Source organism: Hippoglossus hippoglossus, chromosome 24 (genome assembly GCF_009819705.1).
Source record: "Hippoglossus hippoglossus isolate fHipHip1 chromosome 24, fHipHip1.pri, whole genome shotgun sequence".
In the NCBI taxonomy this organism is placed as follows: domain Eukaryota; kingdom Metazoa; phylum Chordata; class Actinopteri; order Pleuronectiformes; family Pleuronectidae; genus Hippoglossus; species Hippoglossus hippoglossus.
Window position 1 is genome coordinate 2,858,552 of NC_047174.1, and position 22,589 is coordinate 2,881,140.

General features: G+C 41.5%; 1 protein-coding gene across 2 annotated transcripts in view; it reads right to left on the minus strand.

The window, feature by feature from the left end:
• tbc1d32 (TBC1 domain family, member 32) overlaps positions 1-22,589 on the minus strand; it is a 56,677-nt gene that overhangs the window by 30,435 nt on the left and 3,653 nt on the right. For both annotated transcript variants that reach the window (XR_004613270.1, XM_034579979.1), the window contains exons 8-25: positions 22,419-22,522; positions 22,274-22,335; positions 22,037-22,172; positions 21,839-21,898; positions 21,092-21,188; positions 19,967-20,098; positions 18,770-18,859; positions 17,625-17,767; positions 16,848-16,975; positions 15,660-15,861; positions 14,221-14,294; positions 13,260-13,398; positions 11,883-11,970; positions 11,049-11,167; positions 9,936-10,055; positions 9,587-9,675; positions 3,116-3,238; positions 1,323-1,431 (exon numbers count right to left, since the gene is read on the minus strand). Coding sequence is in view for 1 of the 2 variants with exons in the window: in XM_034579979.1 (XP_034435870.1) it covers positions 1,323-1,431; positions 3,116-3,238; positions 9,587-9,675; positions 9,936-10,055; positions 11,049-11,167; positions 11,883-11,970; positions 13,260-13,398; positions 14,221-14,294; positions 15,660-15,861; positions 16,848-16,975; positions 17,625-17,767; positions 18,770-18,859; positions 19,967-20,098; positions 21,092-21,188; positions 21,839-21,898; positions 22,037-22,172; positions 22,274-22,335; positions 22,419-22,522 (2,015 nt within the window). In the remaining variant the exon portion in view is untranslated. The remainder of the gene's footprint in view (positions 1-1,322; positions 1,432-3,115; positions 3,239-9,586; positions 9,676-9,935; positions 10,056-11,048; positions 11,168-11,882; positions 11,971-13,259; positions 13,399-14,220; positions 14,295-15,659; positions 15,862-16,847; positions 16,976-17,624; positions 17,768-18,769; positions 18,860-19,966; positions 20,099-21,091; positions 21,189-21,838; positions 21,899-22,036; positions 22,173-22,273; positions 22,336-22,418; positions 22,523-22,589) is intronic.

Here is a 22,589-nt window from a genome sequence, read left to right on the forward strand (position 1 = left end):
CATAACTCAGCATGTGACTTGCCAAAACAACGTGCTCGAAATGTTAATAGGGTTTAGAAAACAGGCCCTTTTTATCCAGATGTCTGCGCTCATGAGGATTCCTGCTGGTATTTGAGTCTTCTCATCAGAAGAATTTACAGAACGAGCATCACAATCCAAGTCTTTGTTTTCAATTACATCTTAGGTCAATGTTTATCTCACTACATAAAAGGTCAACATGTTATTTTTATGCTATGTACTTTCACAGAGAACTCTGAATCCTCTTCCTCATTTTATTTAGTTTTCTTTTAAACAGATATTCAGACAGAAACTAGAATCAGCCTTGATAAAACATCTGATGAATACTGAACAATAACCAAACCTAACGCTTATTAACTACATTGAATATACACAGGAATGTATTACACCTTGAATCACAGGGTATACACAACGCACATGGTCATATTCCGCATGACCTCGGTGTGTTAAAGCTATATATCTCCTCTCATTTCACAATTTGAGTATTCATTTTGTGCATTGTTAAGTTTTTACAAAAACACGGCCATGAAGAAGTCTTTGAGCACACAGAAGTACAAACGTTCCAGAGAGTTCTTGCAAATATTTTAATTGGTATGATGTTAAAGTCTGAATATAAGCGTCAATATATTTTATTCGTCTTTAACATTTCACACAAAGTCAGCATGTATTCACCAGCTCTCCGCTCCTTCTATTCTCCATGTGTAACAGCAGAGATGATAAATAACAGATCTGTGAAACATGGGAGGAAACACTCACTGAGCTAATTTACACTTTCCCTTCAGAAATCTCTTTCATACACTTTCCTTTCCCTCAGTGAGAAAATAGAAAAAATAGTCTCTGTTTTGCGTTCAGCTTGAACAACACCTAAATAATTGATATCAACATGTCTGACTTAAAGAGGTTAGGCTGCAAACAGCAACTTCATTTGTATTAAAATTGTAGTCGCTAGTGGAAGTGTTTTTTTTCCTTTTCTGTCAAAGATAAATATTGTTGAGCGGCTTATATGTTTGTCTTCCCTGGAAGATATAAGATGGTTATTTTAGACTATTTGCACGGTGAAATGTCGAAAACACAAACCTCTGTGATAGTCAGTGTCACAGAAGCTATTTCTGTGGCTGTGTGGCACTTATAAAGATCTATTTACAGCTGACAATGAAGAAAAAGCCATCGCATCTACCCCAAACCCACTTGCTGTTGTCATTTCTCTTTTATGCAAAACCTCAAGACTTTAATTTCCCAGAATAACCAATGCACCCGCAGGTAGAAGGGAACCACAACAATGTGTACAAAAACAGAAAGCTGACCTCTCGCAGAGCTCGGGGAGGAAGCCTCCTCTCAGCGGGACCCCCGACCACACTGACACGGACCAGCACGTGATTCCTCTCCACTGAGAGACTGTCGATGATGAACTCCCTGAGAAGGATGAAGGGACATCGACAGAGATCGCATTGGAAGTGTTAACACATACGTGCAAAAGAATGTGCAGATAAAAGCGTAACATAATACACTTTTAAACCCCATAATAGTTGGGTGGACAAGGTCAGGGAAGTTAATATGGCAACCAGACCTCCTCAACTTAGCGCCGCTCAGACAAGTTTCCCTAACAAGTGATATTGAACTTTGAATAAAGCCTCCGAATGAGTGTGACTGTATCAGTGCTGCAAGGTGAGTTAGAGAAGAGAGAGAGAAGGTTTCCATGTTGAATTTCAGATAGGATCAGAGTATTGCAATTATAAAAGCACTGTTGGGGATGAAGGGATTCTGCCTTGGTGGATAGTTCTGATAGCGGAGGCAATTTGGGCTTGAAATTGGTAATAAAATGGGACCATATTCTTGCACAGTGCTCTTTCCACGTGGAGCCTGCTCGCCACAAAGTGTAATTTGCATACATTTTTTAGGAGGAAAATCACTCATGGCTCAAACAGAGGGAGTAAAATGTGTATAAAATGTGCATATTGCCCCTTACAAATGTAGTCTTCCCGAATTTGGATTTCATTGATATTGAAAGGAGCGAAGAATGTACAAAAAAGCAGTGGGAGAAATCAACGTTAATATTTCAAAAAGTAAAAAGTTAAGATGACACAGAGGAGGAGAGAAAAGAGGAGGAGGAGGAGGAGGAGGAGGAGGAGGAGGAGGAGGAGGAGGAAGAGCGAAATGATGTCCACGATGATAATGGCAGCATGAAGGGAAGAGGGAAGGGAGATGGAAACGATAAATTAACAAATCATCATTCTCCAAAAATGGAGCCAGCACTCAGACATGCGATGGGAGTTGACATTTCAGGGCCATTTCCATTCATAACCAAACAGCCACGGCATTACAAAAAGAGAGAGGGGCCTCTTGAACGCCCACTTTCAGGAAATGGCCTTTTCACTTTCTTCCTCTTCCCCGTATTTCATTTTCACTTTGACAAGGCAAACAAACAAACAATTTCTCATCCCGAGCGATGATTAAATGTTCTGTCGTTTCAAGAGCGATGCTCAGAGGAGCAAAGAGCCTTTTCTGAATGTGAATGACAGCGAATGACTATGTTAAGAGTTTAACAGGCCAGATATGGAAGCTATTGAAATGTCTTAATGTCTGATTTCACTTCCTTTAGCTCAACCTGCTCCGGCTGGAATAAAGTTAACTTCTTGCTTTGGCTGAAAAGTTGAGACAAGACATGGGGGTAGTTCCGACATTTTGGGAAAGACAATTATTTGCTTTCTTTCCCAAAAATCTGATTAGAGGAATTAAATCCCTCCTGCCTGTGTTTTACGAGCAAAGCACAGTTACACCTGTAAAACTCAGAATTAACATATTGAATCCTATTTGTCTGATCCATTTAAAAACCTGGATGAAACAACGGCAATCTCTTGTGTTAGATGAGAGAAATAAAAGCAGAAAATTGTAAATGCAAAGAGTCTGTTGTAAAATTATAGTGCATGATTTTATTCTGTTTTATTCTCCTCAAGACATAATTTTCCCACATACACCTGGCTCAGATGTAACAGCATCCTATTATTCATTCATATTAGGTTTTTGCAGGTTTTAAAAGGGCTTATCCCTCAACAATTAAAACTAATACCTCAAAAGCAAAGCATTAATCAGTTCCTACCCGTCGCTGGCGTCGGGCTCAGTGACGTTGTCCCTCTGACCGAGCAGCAGCATGGAGCAGATGTTGTACTGGCTCTCCAGCAGCAGGAAGGAGTCCAGATTACAGCACAGCACACTGAGCAGTCTACGGCGGCACAATCAAACAAGACAAAAGACATTAGAACACAGGGAGGACTGGCATCGTGAGATACTACAGAGCCCGTTACAGGCTGGGACGCAGCTCATACTGTGAAACCCACGCAGACAGACAGACCCCATTTGGACGTCGTCTGTTTCCTCTGGCCTCGTATCTCCGCAAAGTCCTGTATCAGTCAACACAATTTCTCTCCACCAGCTTTGCCGTGGCCAATCGTAAGCTTTGTTAAGTGGGAGCCCTTGGGGGAAAAGCTTCATGGTTGATTTTCTGTTGCTGGTAATGACACCAGGCTTGAGCAGGCTGTTAAGCTCCAGTGGCATTTTGGGACATTAAAGTGGCAAAGAAAACCAAGAGTCTGAGAACGCTGTCTGGTTTATACGGTCCGATAACCTGGAGAGAGGAGACGCTTCGTAACATCGCTTAAACGCGCCTCGATGATTTTAACTTGAGTGCTACAACTATAAAAGGAATTTAAATTGATAGACATGTAAATATGTTACGGCTTATCTTCATTCAGACTTTGTTTGAGTGCTTATCGAAAAGTGTCACCTCTGTGCAGCGTTACTCACAACAATCCAGTTAATGTTTATTGTCTCCCTTCTCCCCAGACTACCCCCGCAATTAATTAAGTCATAATTGGTCTTGTATATCAGGTTTCTATCAGATTGGTCTCCTCATTATATTCAGGAGGAGCCAGGTGGACGAGTGTCCCTCTCATTTAAACCCCTCTAAACCACTTTGGATTAAACTAAGTACTTTCGGGGGAAATCTTTGCTAGATAGATTTGCTTGATAGATACTATATTCAGGAATATTATGTGACGATCAGAAATGATCTTGATTTGTCTTGTTCCAATAATTAATGTCAATTTTCAAATGAAAGACCATCTAAAGAGACACATTTCTTCACTAAAGACTAAAACAAGGGGCAGCAAAGCAATGAAACATGGTCATAGGAATATTTGATTACTTCTGTTTAGGGCTCAATCAATAACAACCTTCTTTAGGTGTTCTGTGCAGTTGTCATTCATTTTAAACGAGTAATGAACCCGTTAAGTTTACGAATCCTCTAAACATAAGAGGCACATTACTTTTTAGACAGTTTCTCGTCTGTGCAAGTTGGTTTTCTTCTTCATTATTGCTGCTATTAAGGGACCATTTTCAAAAATATCATTATCATTAGGTTATTTCTCAACGTTTAAAAAGCAGTATAATTTAACTGGATCCCGACATCACAAGATGTTGTTTCAGTTTCTAATCATGCGTTTTTTTTACATAAAAGAGGTGAAGTAGGATTTAACTTTGCATGTTTGGGGTGAAAATTCTCTCCTTTTAAGCAGCTGCTTCATTTCCTGATGTGCAGGGCAGTTACGTGAACCCCTGTTTCACGGACAGCTCCACTCACTCATTCTGACAGCGGCAGCAGTAGGAGGCTGAGGATCAGAGCGGCCTCCTGACCTCTCACTGCTGGACACAAAGAAGCTACAGAGCCAGGCCGTCTCCCCACCTTGCTGCCCGCTGGAGTTTTCATTCCAGGGCTGCAACTAATGGTTATCTCCATTACCAGTTACGGCTGATTATCCTTCTGATTAATCTCTTGGTCCGTGAACACTGAGAAAATAGTGAAAAATGCCTCCACAGTTTCCCAGGGAACGACAAGCTGACATAAACAAAGAATTGTGTCTAAGCAGCCGTCAAAAACAAATATTAAATAACAAATACTTCAGCAATTCATTTATCAAACATTTACAATGGATGTTTGAGATTATTGAAACACTACAATTGATCCAAGTTAAGAACTTAATCCTGGTTTTCATTCCTGCTGAAAAGGAATATGCTTCACTTTATTGAACGTTTGGAAGACTTGCATTGAAACATCCACTTACGACAGATGATTACTCCCTTGATTATGCGCCCGCATGCATCAGAAGACTAATGTATAAACCAATTAAAACCCGAGAGTAATCTGCTTGCCAGGATGACAGACGATCATACTCGTGATTGATTGGTCACGCATGATGCGAGATGCAGATGGTCAGCAATTTGCTCGACTCATAGCGAGCAGTCAGAAGACGTTTAAATCAAATCATCTAAAGCATCGTATATATATATACGCTGGTGATCGTTTGAATGTTGCACAAAGTTAATAACCGATTATAAGTCATTTTCCATGACTTTCATGAAACTTCTAGGAAGTTTGTGGAAATGTCAAATAGTATTAAATCCCCAAATGTCGGTTTTCCTGAGCAGCACCTTCCCAGTGCAACCACAGGCTGAACATAAAGAATGGTACATGGCAGCTTGATAGCCCCCTGGTGGCTGGCTGCAGTGTAGGTCATAAACCGGGGTATGGGCCAAACCAACAAGTCAAAGTATACGTCAGAAAAACTACATTCGGTTTAAATTATTTATTTGATGCTATGAGACAGACTCTTAACTTCATTTCTGCATCAGTATACAATCAGTCTATGATTACAGTTTGGACACAACACTGGGATACCACCACTGTTACACTACTCCTGTGCACAGGGGGAACCTCAGGGCCTTCCAGCAATACAAACATCTGCATTCTACACACAATAAAGACCTATAACTGTTTCCTGCTTCACCCACGGTGCAAAGCGCGTCACTGTTAAGATTCAGACGAACAGCATTGCAGGTATTTCCCTTCAATGCTGTGTTTTTTTTGTTTTTAAAAGGTTGTGTGATCACGTTCTTTCAAAAAACGGGATGAAATGTATGAAGTTCTGCACCGGCACACACAGCTCGACGTGTTCAGAGGCGTCGATCGCAGAGAGGGTAGATTAGAGGCATCCAAACAATTTAGACGGGGGGTGGGGGGGGAGAACACTGGGAGAAGAGCGGTGGTTGCCATGACAACAAAGCGGCTTTTAGCAACAAGAGAAGAGGGCTGAGAGATTTTAGCTCATTAGCCTGTGAAGATCGAGAGCGGTGGAAGAGAGAGGGGGCTCCTCTTCTTTTTTTTTTTCCACGGGGGCCGCTGCTCCACTTGAGGAAATGCTCAGTGGCGCTCGTGATTCGATTTGGTTTGAATACGATAGAAAAGGTCAAAGATGTTGTGACATATATACGCAAGAGTGATGTTTGAGACCGATTTTCAAAACGCTGCGATGTGAGCTTCATGCACGAGAGACATTTGGTCAATTGGACATGAAAACTGCAACAGTTCAAACCAACTCCAGAGGTTTCACTTTCCAAAAGATGGGGCTTAGCAATACAGGGTTTAGATTTTAACAGTTTTCTGTCAACAAATCCCCCGAAACCGGCCATGAATGTATTCTAATGAGAGGTTTGTTGTCGTCCAAAAAACAAACACGGGCCCTTTATTTTTGATCCAGTTCCAGACACACCGTCATGCTGCCATAAATGCTTAGAGTGCATTAAATTTGCATAAATCTGCAGCTGCCAGCGTGCCCATCAAAAGCATATTCTCCTGCTCGAGTAATTTGCTGAGTACCACGGTGCCCAGCTGTTTTAGGAAATAACTTTGGCACTGTGTGTTTTCAGGATCTGTTTTTAAAATTTATACCTTCATTTGGACCCAATGGGCTTGGAGCTGTGAGCCACTGACTGTGGAGGAGAGTTGAAAAGTGTTTACCGACGATATGAAAAATACTGAATAAATCCGCTATCATCATTTCAATAAGCACAAACCACGAACCTGGTTGGAAAAGGACAAACAAGCAGCTACAAAAAAACAATGACTCCATTGTTATTATACACCAATGAGCATATTTCACCCAATAACAGGACCAATCTAATCCTGCACCAATATGAAAATCTGAAATATGGAAACGATATATTCCCTTCATCACGTTTTGCTCTTTCCATGAGGAAACAGACATTCAGGAGTAAAAAATAACACATTCCAGCAGGAGACCAACCTGGAGCGGCAATCTATAATTCATTATGTAGCATGTGTGATGGATCAACACCTGATTGTACCGAGGCTGAGCTCCCTCACTCCCCCGTGGTCACAACACAACTAACAAGGTGACAGTGAGTTCGGTCGTCTCACCTCAGCTGAGGTTTCTGTCGCTGGTCTAAAGGTGAACGCAGAGACGTGATCTGTATATTCAGGTTTTAGAGTCAAATTTAATACAATTCTGTTTAACACAAAAGATCAAGTGTCAAATAAACAAACTAGAGAATTCAGGTTTAACAATAGAGGAAGAGCTTCCTGGATCTGACTGTGGTTTGGTCGTTCTGTGTGGTTAGTTTCTTGGTTTTTCGTCTTTATTTTTATTACTCAGAGTTGTATGCAAAAGTTTGGAAAGTCAAGAGAGAGACAGTGAATATAGGACAACGATCCAAAGATCTTAAAATTAGTTTTGCCTAATCCTGACGACAAATAAACCCAAAGATACCGGTGAAAACAGAACCTCCCTGGTGGAGGAGGAGGAAAACAAGATGAAAACACAATGTCCTTGGTGCTGGTTGTTATTAAATACAAACACACAAAAAAGATATGCGAAAAGCCAGGAGGACATGAAAGTGGAACCAGCAACTTCACAAATCTAATCTACATTTGTGTGTCAGGACTTCCTGCGCATGAATAACCCTGACCCGCTCTACTTCCTGTGATGGAAGTAGTTTAGTTGAATACATTCCCTCCCTACTTAGCGACTGAGTTTAATAAAAAACGGCCGTTATTAACTTACTTTCCACTGCTTTGAAGTCAAGTCAAATAACCAACACGTTGCTAATTAACCACCATGTCCTTGTGTGTAGGAGCTGCTGTAATTATGCTATTTACCCCTTTGGAATCAATAGAGTTCCATCCCTATACCATGTTGTCCTGTACCTCCAGGCACAAGAGAATCAGAAAATTGAATCAAAAACAGGCAGCATTGCATTGTGGGTGAAGCAGAGTTAAAAGGATAGAGTTTAAACAACTGATTGTGTGCATGTGAGGCCACGGGTGTGTGTATCGTGTATAACTGAGCCCTGTGTAAAACTCTGCAGCAGAATTCAGGCAGTTATCATGATGGCAGACACAAAATAGTGTGTAAAGTAAAAGGAAAAATGAATTCACAAATGTTGTGTCCTTTTTGCTGATTTGTTTTTTATGCTTTTCATGTTAGATGAACTATTTACCGAGCAGCAAAAATGACGAATGAACCTGAGTGTGTCAGTGAATCCATCAGTCTGGGAGGTAAATGAGCAGAGACGCTTGTTCCTTTCACTTGGTTTCTGGATGTTAATAGGAGTGGGCTGACTGACAGGCACAGACGGAGTGAGTCAGCGTGGCGCCACACAAGTCAGAGCTATTGTGATGCTGAAAGCCTTTTCGAGACGGGAAGGGGGACGCACAGCAGCCGCCAGAGCTCAGCACGCACAGCGAAGACACAACGAAGACACAACGAAGACACAACGAAGACACAACGAAGACACAACGTTTCTCTTGTACGTCGCATGACCGTCTCTCTCCTAAACACGGAGCTGTTTTTAGAGTGGAGCACATAACTGTAAAGCTACAGTTCTTCATTTAAATGTCTACGAGACCTATGTCACATATATTTTGTTGACTTGTGCACTTCATTTATTCAAAATGTCTCCAACGAGGTTCAGACCCAGAGAAATCCTTGTTGTTGTTTATTTTCAAGGTAACAGGACGTTTCAGTCGCCTTTTAATTGCTTCACCTCCACGTTACCCGAGTCTGTGCCCGTCTGGGCTCTAACTTTCGTGGAAAACAACGCACTGTTAGTCAGTCGGTTGCTTTTTCTTTCTGAATCACGATTATTCATTGCTGTTTGCTGCATAACAGTAAGAAAACTTCCTACATCATTGGTGAACATGATCCTGCTTCACTAACGAGGTCTTTTGATTGAAGATTGATCTTTAAGCTCCAGGTTGCATGATTATTTGTCAAACAGATATTATTCAAATGCCATTTTTACATGAAAGCATTACAGTGTTACCTGTATTTAGTATAACTCTATCCCTAATTTAAACCTAATCAGTACTAGAAAAGCTCCTCATTATAGAGGGACCTTCTTCACCCCCCCCCCCCCCTCCTCACCTGTTGGGATGTCTGTTCTCCACAAATATAGAAATACACGTACCCACATATTCACATGCATTCACACCCACGCAGCCAGGCTTATTTCTCTCTTATCCACAGAAATCCTTTCATCAGCCTTTCAATGCTGGGTAATCAAAGTATAAAGAACCATGTCAGTCTGTTATTGCCAGCGGCTGAAGTGTGTACGTGTGTGTGTGTGTGTGTGTGTGCGAGTGCTAATCCGATGCTGTGTGCTTCCCCGCCAACATTAAGTAATATGGAGAAGGGGGAAAAAAAAGAAAATCTCTCACCTCAGGCCAAACGTGTGAGACTGCTCATAGTGGAACAGCGAATGAATCTTTGCTTCTGAATTCACAGCAATCAGCCTGTCAATCAAATCCTGCGGAGTGCAATGAGAGGCTGTGAAACACAATGTCGCAGTTATGGTGCAAAACGAAAACAGAGCTGATATTTACAATGTGGAAGGTGAAAAATGAGCATCAGCCTCGGCGTATCGGGGGTTTAGGAGGAGACCCTCTGCATGATGTAACAGATACACGGGTGGTGGGTGAAGGCAAAATGAAAAGGGCAAACATGCCCTCAAATGGAAGAAAGAGGCATTGCATGAGATGTGAGTGACACAGTGTGGAAGCCACTCACAGGAATGGAGGTTGGCATCTCTCTCAGGGTGTATTCACTCTTGTTGGCTAAAGGCTGTCGAGCCAGCAGCTCCCATACAGACTGGGAGGAAGAGAGCAGGTTGACCAGGGACAGGAAGGACTGGGGAGACAAAAAGACAAAGACAGCCGCACCTTTACTACAAAACAGATTTTCACAAAACCAGTGGAAGGATGAGGCATGAGGGTCAAGAAAGAACCTTTTTAATTGGGGAAGCAGATCCACGATGTTTTTCTTTAACACTATTTTTCTTTACCAATTTCCCAAAGAATAATTCATGTATTTAAAAAAAGCTCTATTGAGTGCAATTCCAGTTATTAGTTTGTTTGGTTGTTACACTACATGAAATACTAGTTTATTAAAAAAATACTAGCTTTATTGTCTTTAATGTCTCAATCACAGAGAAGCTTTCAATACATTGAATTCAAGTCTGCAAAACCTAGAACTTATTTGCCAAAAACCCTTGTATAAAAAGTCTGTGCTATAAATTCAGTCCTTTTCATCCCACACATGTCTGAGGACATTGTGTGTGTTTTCAGTACAGCCTCAGGTCTGCTGGTGTGCTGACAGCGATGGACAGGGCGGTCGGGCTGCCTGTCTGTGACCTGGCAGCAGACCACGCTGATAAGGCAGGCTCTGAAGTGTCACCAGTGGCAGGGCACCGGTGACACTTCACTGGTTATCCCTATTCACTTGGCTAGTTTCATTGAGAGGGGGAGACGACCTGGCTCCTGTCAAGACAGCCAGCATCACACACACACTCACACACACACACACACACACACACACACACACACACACACACACACACACACACACACACACACACACACACACACACACACACACACACACACACACACACACACACACACACACAATGTTCTTGTGCTTTGAATTTAATGTTGAGCCCGTCCAAGACTGAGCCTGGAAACTCTGCCCAAACTTGTACCATGTTGAAAAATGGAGCCTCGTGCAAGAAGGAATCTGGTTCACAGTAACTGTAGATTTCTATCAATAACAAAAGAATAAACTGCTACGATTACAGTTCTGCTTGATTTATAAATGTATTCACTCTCTCACACACAGTTCTACCTTAACGCAGCTCCTGTCGATGGGGTCCATGGGCGTCGCTTTGGGACGCACCAACCTCACGTCGTCACTTCCGCATTCCAGTGCTGACCACAGCTCGACCACCAGCGCCCGCACGAAGCCTGAGACACAACATCCAACCAGTGGTTTCAATGTGGGTTTTGTGAGAAAAAATTCCCTAAAAATTGGGTTAGGGTTAGAGGTTTGAGATTTTAATCATTTAAGATCTAATACTTCATCATTAAACAACTGAAATGTTCAAAACTTGGTCAACTTTACATGCTTAACATGCAAAATATGCATTATTTGTCACCCTCTGTCTGAAACGCTCCATTTTAGCTCTTGACCCGAGTCATAAAAAGCCCAGTGTGCACTGATCAGGTCAAGTGGAACACTCTCTGTCAACCGCTTAAAGCATGTGACGGGAATGTTAGAGCTCTTAGCCAAAGACATCCTGATCAGCTGTAAACGACACTATTAAAGTCCAACTAGCCGGTAATTGCATGTTACATGTTACTCAGTGACAAAAAAATAAAGGCCAGGAATGCTAACGAGGCATTTCAGGCACTTCGGGAGCAGCAATTTCTGAAGCGGAGAAGGACTTTGTGCACTTACATGCACAGAAAAACCCATGACGCTAAGGGAAAATGAAAAAAAAAAGCATAATATGGGCAATTTAATATCTCTCATTCATTTTTCATCCATTTACCCTGACAGACAATTTCACAAAGACGTTTTCTGGCTTCTGGATGTCTGCTTTATGTTGACTACACAACGCTTTAAGCATCACAGTCAGATGGAAAGTGTAATTGTCTCCGCAGGTAAGTGCATAAGAACCTGAACGATGCAAAGCCGCCACCCCAGGAGCCGTTGCTGCCACCTGCGTCACCATCACCCCATATCCAAACTTCTCACAGCGGCTCACCTGCAGAGAAAATACATAAAAAACCTGATTATCCCCAAAATATCTCAGTTTCATCTTCGTAGATTTTGCTTGCTGGTCTAAATAAATGAAAGGTTGGGACAAAATGGGAAAAATAAAAGGATTAATGTAGTCAGTTCATAAACTGCAACGTCACTGCTACAATCCTGAGTTCCCTTCATTAGTTACAACACAACATCACATCTAAAAATAAACAAAATATAATTACATTCCAAGTGAAACAATAGAAGCGTTTACAAACGTGCACAAACAATAGCAGTAAATTAGGCCTGCAGGGGATTAGCTGTGGTTTGAATCTGGATGTATGTGGGTTTACAATATGAATTATGGAGAATGCTACGTATGTAAGGGATACGTAGGGTCCAGAGATGAATAAATCAAAGCCAGTGTGGAAGTAGGAACAGCCTTTGAGCTTCTGGTGAGTAGTAAAGGGTAGAGATACACCGATGACATGGGCCAACAGAGCAAATTAAGAGTTTTAAAATAGATTATGCCCCTATGAAGGGGACATTATGAAATACAAAAAGCCTAGAGTGGTTATTGTACATAGCAACTTCAGTTTGAGTAGAAAACCAGATTAATAACGGTTCGGTTCTCTGAGCCAAATGATCACTTCAGATTTTAATTCAATGTAATTTAAATGAAACAATCCGTGTAAAATTACTGATTTCTCTTCCAAATGGTGCCGAGGTCGTGGCGTTGACCTGCAGTAACTCAAGTCAACGTGAATCCCTTGAACATAATATATATTTGGGCACATCAAGGAGGATTAAAATCGAGCCACTGCCAAAAGTTTAGTTTTTCAGGGCCATAAAGGTGATGAAATGGGACCATGAAACAAAACGAGCAGCGGTGCTTGATCAGCATTTCTACACCAAAGTCCGATGCTCTATAGAAGTAAAAGGATGTTAGGTTGCTACCAGTGCTTTTAAGCTGCTGCGCACTCGGTACTGTTTGGTTTGGGGACTGGAAATTAGATGGATGAGAATACGTGAAGTGCTGCTCCCTCATTACCACACTGGAGGTGCCCCAAAGCAAATCACTTAACCCCCACACTGCTCCACTGTGGGACTGGCCACATGCAGTCACTGTGGGTTGGGAAGTTTCCAGCAGTGGCCGTGTTGCTGCGAACTGGCACTTGGCCCAGCAAACGATTGGACTATTAATAAAAGAAGTTGAAGGAGGAAACCTTTTATAATGGAAAAAGGCAAAGACGACAAGGACCTCAGTTCAACACGTGTAGCATTGTAGAGATGAGTATTTGTTATTACCTGTAGTTTTTTAGTAAAGCGAGAAAACATGTGGGAGACACATTCATTGATGGCCCCCGTCTGCTGGAGCAGCAGCAGACCTTTGGGAGTCGCAGTGAAATTCAGCAGGCTGTCCAGCAAGGTTTCCTCCCACATGAGTCTGCTCCACAGCCACAGAGAAAGACAGAGGGAGCTGCAGTGCAATGTATTCAACACAGTGCACGAGTCGAGGAAGTCAATTCATTACACAAGTGAGCCGCCGGGATAACGGATGGAAAATGTACACGTGGTGAATGTGCTTCTCGGCTGGGAACTGCTGACTACGACTTCAGCAGCTGCAGCGCTTTGTTGCAGAGACAATTGTCTTTAGCTCAGACTGGGATTCAAAGTGTTCACCAGTTCATCAACCTCATCACAATGATTCTACAGATGCATGTGAAATGAAGTAAATCTGGTTCTGTGGTCTGAACAAGCTTGTTTGTGTAAAGGGACAATTATTAGCAACATTCATTTAAATATACTAATGATAAAAGCAACAAATATAATATTTTAATGTAGTTAATGAATAAGCTACGTCTGTCATGCTACAGTCTCAGGTTTCCTCTGCTGCATAAAGCAAAACAGGTTTTTCTATTTCAATTAATAAACTTTTTATTTTGAAATAAATCTGAGGCCATAATGAAATAGTGATAAATGTAGTTTAGGAGACAAATCAGGTGTTTTGATCTTGTTCCTTCATGTGGGTGGAGACATGAACATGTACATCAGTTCACAACATCAGTTCAGTTCAGTTCATCTGGGCAAAGGGCCAGAACAAACAAGTTAAGTAGGACACTGCTCGATTATACAAGGTTGATAGCATTGTGTTATTGAAATGAAACAAATACATCTTTACACATATTAATTTATTGAATATATGGATCTATATATTATATACAGCTACACTAGAATCCTTTGTGCGTACGTGCATGCGTAGCCTCACATGTTCTGCAGGTCCTGGGTGGAGGCTCCAGCGTCGGGTTCCGGGGTCGGTACCCTCTCTGACGAGGTTCTCGTCTGGCAGTAAGGAAGGAAGATGTGTTAGTTAAAGGATTACTTCTTATCTTTTTATCCATGTGTATGGGTGGCACATCTGAAGAATTTCAACAGAACTAAGTCTTGTTGGGCTGAACAATGAGAGACTCATAAAAAGTTTCCTTTGTTTGTTTTATCTAAGATTAAATCAAGTCACAGATTCATACTGGACTGTCTGAGTTGATAGGAATTTCTGGAAAGCTCATTTGATTCAAGAATTTATTCAAGCTTGCTGTTTTATCACTGCAAATTTATAATTTATGTTTTGTCTTGCAATTGTTAATCTATATAATTGATTTAATGTCTTCAACAAACAACAAGTGCACTGATAGTACTGGATGATCTTCCATTACTAATACTTGGACCGTTTTAAAGTTTTAAAGTGTCAAACATTTAACTGCTTTCCCCTCTGACCAAATCACACTGTCATGCTTCCTTAGAATACTTTTAGGGGTCAAGTCGGGGTCTGTTCATAGGAACTGGACGGACGTCACTGTTGTAACACAGTGAAAAAAGGTGTGTGCTTGGATGTGAGACATCATGTAGTACATGCTGTCCAGTGTGACAGCGTAGTACGTGCAGGCTGATTATTAATATTTAACGCAGACTAGGTAAAGTCAGAAGGAAGTGAGTGGAGTAATGTTGTAGACGGATGTCAAGAAGTTCATTTTTTACATGCATGCTTAGAAAATCAAGGAGGTAAGAAGTGAGGACTGTTAGACTGACAAAACTCTAACACTGACAGATTAATGATATCTCAAACTTAGTGGAAGCAGTGTCTCTGCAGGTTTTCTATACGATTCCTCCAAATTGCACTGTGTCAGAAGTGGTTGGGAGTTGATTTCCAGTTTTATTTTGCGATGAAAAGATCATAATTCTGAAGTTATTCTTATTTTGATGCTTTGTTTTGACAGAAGAAGTCGTCTGAGCTGCAGGAGGCAGATTACAGCGGTTGGTTAATTTGCCCCTGAATGTTGATGCTATTCCCTCTGTGGAGAATGAATAAAGAGAGAACAGTGGATTCATCAAGCAAATGGAACATGACAGGAGTATTCCAGCCAGTGAAACTGATCATTAGACACGGACAGCCCTCCATTAGACGTCGTAGAAAAAAGGATTCGACTGAGTTAACGTCTTTCTGCATTGACAGAAACTAACTAGAGTCAATTCAGTGGTTTTTCCAAAGGGTTTAATGAATAAAATGTTTTTAATACAAAATCCATTAAGTCTATTCTTTAACCACTAAAATCAGATGGAAAATCTATTCAGGTTATTAAGTATGTGACCTTCTAACACAATAATAAAAAAAGCTTTGAATACCAGAGTCCACAGATGAGGTGCGGGTACCTTTTTCCATGCAGCAGCCACAGCCTTGTGCAGGCCGTGAGGTCGCAGGACCTGCAGACCCTCACAGGTGTTGTACATCTGCCTACACACGAAGATAAAAGCTCCACATAATGTATGGGATGCATCACATTCACTTAGCGATGACACATCCTTGTTCAGCAGCCTCAGGGTGAACTGCACAACGACAAGAGCGGCACTGGTTCTGCAGAGGAGAGAGACGAACGGAACAAGAGAGAGATTTGTGTGAGTGTTTGGGGCCATAATAAAAATCTGTGACATTTAATGTCTATGTTTGTGGAGGTTTGGTGCATTTAAGTGCTTTCCCTTCCCAAGTTTTATTCTAATAGAGTCGGTTCTGATGGACAACGTGACTGCTCGTAGAGAAGTGGAGCCAAAGCATCTCAATCACCCCCTAGTGGCTAGCTGCAGTATAGGTATTAAACCCTGCCTCCTCCATGTTGGTGGATGAGACAAAAAAGTCAAAATATAATGGTTTCTGTCACTTTAGGTAGTTCTTATGTATTAATGAATGTTCAAGTGTTCAGGATCATGATAAGTTTGATTTTAATTAGTTATCTAATGCTATAAAAATGAGGGGAAACGTCATTATTGACAGCTGAGACTGACTCCCATGTATTGGTGGGACCTCAATACTGAGGCTCCATCCCCCGATTGTATATATAACATCATTGGTGCAAGAAGGGAAGTAGAGAGACGTTATCCATCTTTATATACAGTCTACGGCCGGACTCAATATCTTAATTCCTTGAATACCAAAACAGGGATTGAGATCCCGACTGAATTCATTTGCACAACATTATTGGAGGAGGCTGCAAACTTCAAAAAATGTATGGCTCTCTGCAGTGAATTGGTAAAATACTTAAACTTGGCATCGACCTTGGCACAGACCGAACCTGCTGAGGTCATCGTCACGGTCACCCAATTAAACCAGAATACTAAAGTAACCTGCGGCCCCAAAGTGAACCTGGTGAACTTTGTGTTTTCTGTCGCTACACTCCTGCTGATCAAAGAGATAATTGTTCTGTGTGATAGACACAGACATCCTCGGGTGTAATCTGTTTTCCATGCAGAACCCCAAATCTCTGTTGAAGTCAGGGAAATGGTAATTTATTCATCACCATCAAAAAATACAAAATGACAAATTGCAAGTCAATCACACGGCCTCACCTCTCGCTGTGCGCCACCAGGAGATTCTTCTCGTGCAAGAAGAGAGCTAATCCTCTGTCGGTGTTTGCGATGCGAGCCAGAATGTCAGCGATGAGTGTCAGTGTTGCTGCAGGAGACTTTAATTTGCACTGCGAAGCCAAGAGAATAAACAGACGGAATTAATCCGACAGCTTCAGACACAAGTGGAATCCCAGGAGGGACGAACAGATATCCAAAAACTGAAATAGCATCATTAACTTTGAGAAATAATGGAACAGGGGGGGGGGAAAGCTGTTACATTTTCATAACCTGTGTTTCCACAATTTCAGACAGTTAGTGAATGGCTGCCCAGTGACAAAACATTGCAAAGTAATCAGGATCAGTTTAGAGGGGACACATATTTATGAGGATTTAGATGCAGAACTAAATGAAAAACTGGATCTAGTGAATTTGGTGGATGTACATGTACGCGCTCAACTGAGGGACAATCTAATTATGGCTGAAGTTGCCAGATTCCCAATATTTTGAGTTACAGTCGGACGTCTGTAAATTTGACCATTTCACCAGCACCAAATAATAAAGTAGTCAGTGGCTTCACTGGAATCATAGCAGGGGGAAAAAGTCCCTCAAATAAAAATTAAGACCGTTAGAAAGCTCACACACAAAACTCACAGTAATTAAATTCTGGGGTCAATGATTGTACAAGGCTACTTTATATTCATATATTAATGAGTAAATACATCCATTTCCCTGGCTCATACTAGCATGTGTGTGTGTGTGTGTGTGTGTGTGTGAGACCTGCTGTCCGTTGAGCAGAGCTATGACAGGAGCCAGCAGTGTCTCTATGACAGCCGGCTGGTAGAGACACTCTGCAGCACACTCTGTCCTCTCACACACCGTCCACAGCACCTCCATCACCAGACAGCCGGGCCACAGGGAGTCTGGATACACAAACAAGGAATTATAGCTTTTTTCCTCACACACACGTATCTTCATTCGATAATATTTCCATCTTCGATACGTGGAGTGAAAGTTCAGATTTTTATGATTTACACTTTATGACTCAATATAGATTTATAGAGGTGTTTACGGCTGCCATAAAAAAGGCAAGATACTTTTACTTTTTAATATAAGTGTAAAGTTATTTTGGTTATGTTTATCACGACATGAGTGGATTGAAACTTTAAGGAAAAACAGAGGATATTTTTCATCAGCTATACTTTATTAGTATTAGGGGTGGGTGATATAGAAAAATACAAATTTGCATATCAGTCGGTATCGATGATTATCACAATAATTCTCTTTCTCAAGTTTAAAGATTATTTTTGCTCCTGAGTGAAGGTTGTGTTTTTAAACTCTTCTTTGAGCAAAGAATGACAAACACTTGATAAACAGCAAAACAACAACTTGATGTTGTTTTATTGTTCAGCCCAAATTATGACATTACACAAGTGTCTTTTTGTGTTTGTGTTTGAAAACATTACCTAAGAAAATGACATAAATTTAGCTTTTACTTCCGACTTTATTCTGCAGTATCGTGATACCACTCGTGACAAACTCATACGGGAGGTACGGGTGATCTTAATCAGACTAAAAGTAAAATATTAATTAAAATCAATGCCTTGCCCAGGATGACTTGCCCTGCAGCACCCAAAAGAAATGCTCCTCTGACAAAGTCAAGGTGGGGACCACTATTGATCACTGGCAGCAGAGTTGCTGCAGTAATTCACCAGAATGAATGGGGCAATAAAGCAAGGTCTTCCTGGAGACAACCGTAGTGCCGCATGACTCAGGACAAGGTTAAGAGATAAAAGATATGGTCTGAGGAATGCTGTTATGCCTCACAGGGAGAGTCACTATGTTCCCTCAGCCCCCGATTCCAGACTTTGAGTCTGGAAAGAAGATAGTGGGGAGGATGATGAAACTGGGTGTGTTGGACCCACCTGTGTTTGAGGCATCACTGAGAGGAGGCTCGGGGTGTTGGTACATGATGTGAATCAGGATGACGACTAGGTCTGTCAGGCTGACTGGATCTGAAACACAGTCATGAGTAAATAAGTAAAAGAGTCTGGTGATTCAGACACCGTGAGTCGGGGTTACTGAGAAGGAAGTCCTTCGATGTTTTGGTGGCCTGGTGACGAGGGTCAGGTGTGTAATTCCCAAGATGTAATTCCCAAGAAATATCATAACTTCGGTTATAGGTCACAGCCAACTTGTTTTCTTTAAGCTCTATGATCCTGTTTTCTGGAAATTTATAACCTAAATGATGAATCGACGAATCACAAAAATCTAATAAATAACAAAATGCTAAAAGTATTTATTGCAATATTGCACATAAATGGAATTCGAAATGCAGGGACCGTGGTAACACAGTGTTATTTCCTTTTAACTTGCTTGATGTGTGTCAAGAGGAAGGACGCTGATAAAAATGTGAAAATAAACAACAACCCTGAAAACATAATGTTTTTACTCGGACTGTCAAAAAGAGGAAGAAAAGGTTTATCAATTAAAATAGAGGGGAGAACATTTTTTTACTATGTGTTGCAGGGAGTGACGGATACGTGGACGCATACGTCACAAACTGACCTTCAAGGTGTGGAGAGACTCGTCAGTACATCTCCACCTAAAGAGCAGCCTTATGCTATAAAACACTCTGACGCCAGTGGTTTTATTCGACTTGGAAGGAGAGTGAATATGGGTGAAATAAGGTGCAGGGGCAGAAGACGATGAGTCTGAGGACAATTCAACAACGTTACACAACTTTATCGGTGATTAAGATGGGGTGGAGGGGGACGTAATCACTGCAGAGGAGAAGTGGAGGGAGTGGTGCCGTGTGGAAGCTGATCACATACATTCCTACTCGAGATTATCTGCTGTAAAGATTGGATTTTACAGCTATGTTGCAAATACATCAGTATGGTAGAGGTGAAAATCAGAACAGGGCAATAATACACTATCAACACATCTGTTTGTTGCTTTAGGTCCAAGTCCTTCGATAAAACCCCAAGGGAATGTTTTTGAGACCAGCAGCTGACACCAATGGAAAATAAAGATAACTGTATGAGGCTTTATGTAATGTCTGGGTACAACACACACACATTGACAGATGTTTCAAAGTAACTTAAGGACAAGTTTCGCACCTTTGCGCTTCTTCACTTTGACGGGGAAGAGACTTCTTCCATTGGTGTAGATGAGGAGTTTTCCCAGGAAACACAGGGAGTGGACGAAGACGGCGTATTCCAGCTCCTTTCCCGAATAAACGCTCCTTTGGACTGAAACACAAAATAAAGATTGTCTTGAATTTAGCTGTAATCACATTTCCAGTGTTGCTGATTGTGATTGGGTCTAATCTGGTAACTACAGTGACGGCCCTTGTTGTGATGTTATAGTGGAAACATCTCGTAACTAAAGCTTCTGTAAGACACTGAGATTGAAAAGTACAAAAACCGCATGTGACAACCCTGCAGCGCCTCTGGGGTGCAGAAACCAAGAAGAGGCACAGCTCAATAAACTCCTCTTTTATGAGGAGTGCATCAGTGGCGGTCGGGAGTGTGTGTGTGTGTGTGTGTGTGTGTGTGTGTGTGTGTGTGTGTGTGTGTGTGTGTGTGTGTGTGTGTCTCAAGGAGCCAGTTGGCTTAAAGGAGATATCACACTTACACCCCATTGACCACTATATACAGTTTCCACAGTTAAATGTGCAGCACCAAACTGTTTATCATGACTCTAAAAGCTAATTGGATTAAATATTGTAAAGAAAAACCATCGCACAGAGAAAGTAGAGGGGTTTATGGGATATGTGGTCCAAATTGGTACTGATTACAGCAAACTCAACATGTCATCTTGTAATTAATTGTTATTCTAATTATTTCTGAACTTAACTAAGGTAAAGGGGCATTCCAAGGCTTTGATAAATGACCTCCAGGCCCCAAACAAATGGAGTGAGGCAGCTCCCTTCCTGAAGTGTGATGGTTTATTTCTTGACCTTCATCCTTTGGTAACGTGTACTCATTTTTAAACCTTCCATCAATACTTTCTCTCCAATACACTGAACAGTTTGTCTGTTTCCTATTCCTCTTCTTCTTTCTATCTCAGTACAAATGCACTCAACACCCAGAGGCCTGAAATGAAGCATTGCTTTCTCGTTAGGTTTTTATCACAGGGGTTCAGCTCGACTTATTCTGAGTTTGTTTTCACAGGATACATTAAATCACGCCGGGTGAAGAGAGTTTATAAGCCTGCTGAGGAAATCCTGAGTTGTTATTTACCAGTGCTCTGCTGCTGCTCTGCTGACTGGGGATCAGTTGTGTCATTGGCGAAGCAGGATTCACTGTAATGGATGCACCGCTGAAGAGCTGCGACAATCTGGAAAGAATAAAGACATTCAAGTGCATGTTAGTGCAAACATTAGATTCTCTAACTGAAATCACAGCTCCTCATCTGTTGAGCCGAACTTAGATGCTCCAGTGAACATACAAAAAAACAGAAAAGTAAATAGACTCCAATTATAAAGCACTTTTCTAGTCTTACGACGACTCAAAGAGCTTTGACACTAGAAGGGCCCAGTCACACATGAGTGATTGGAAGTGATCCGGAGTGAATGGAAGGGGAGGTTCATCACGTTGGTGTTCAAATCTCTTATCCGCTCCACAACCTTTTATCAAACCTCTTAGTCGAGAGTTTTAAGAGGACTTTGGAGAAAGTTTCAGGGGTGATCCCACAGTAATCCCCTCTAAAGTCAGAGTAAGAGTTGAGAGGGAGGGTCAGGATTAAACAATCAATTCTTAAATGTCGATCCTCTTAAAAACAATTGGGCCCCTTTGTCTCAAAGACTCCGACATTGACCCGCACAGTTAAGCTGCTTTAATTAATAATCCCACGAATAGATCATATCATTTCAAAGCAGACATGAATTAAACGCAGTTGATGGTCTGAGGTTTCAGTTGCTTGGGGCGTTTCTTTGCGGCGCTGCACGTACAAGGAGTTTGTGAGAGATAATGATGTGAATCACTCACCAGAGATTTGTATTTCCTCTCCAGGAGTCTGAGAACCACCGTCCTACTGTAGTAGCCATGCTGGAGAGAAGAGAGGTAAATGAAATCAGGAGAGAGACAAGATTAAATACGCGGCAGAATGCAGATGAGCGAGAGAGAAAGATAATGTCCCAGTTGAGTGATACATAATCAAAAATGTAGTTCAACTCTGATACCCACCATCCACTTATTAAACCAGGTAGCTTTGATATCCAGTAAAGCCAGTAAATGAATTGGTTCCAGAACTTTCTCTGTCCCATGTTCATGATGGAGGGACAACAGGGAGAAAGTGCTCTCTATAATTTCCTCCATATACCTACAGCAAGGTAAAAAGAAGTAAAGAGTAAAACTGATGTACTATAATATAATTGTTAATCTAGTTTTGTTACAAGTCAATCGGTGACAGCAGCCACTTACTTCTCTGGATGACGGATCCAAAACGTCGTCACCTCCTTTTGAAAGTCATTCATCAATCGAATCTGAGACGCGACAGACAGAGGAGGAGCTGTAATGTGTTTCTGTGCTGACCGATGATGTTGTTTTAAAGACGAGAGGCTGATACCTGTTTGAGAAGACGAGTGACCTCAGGTCTGTCAATGTCCAGGTCGGCTGAGTCCGCTGGGAAACTCAGCTTTTGAGACGCAAAACTCGCCTCCACACTTTTCGCTGAAAAGGTTGAATATTGCTGTTTATTTACATGATGTAGCAAAATCAACTTACACTCCACATTTCC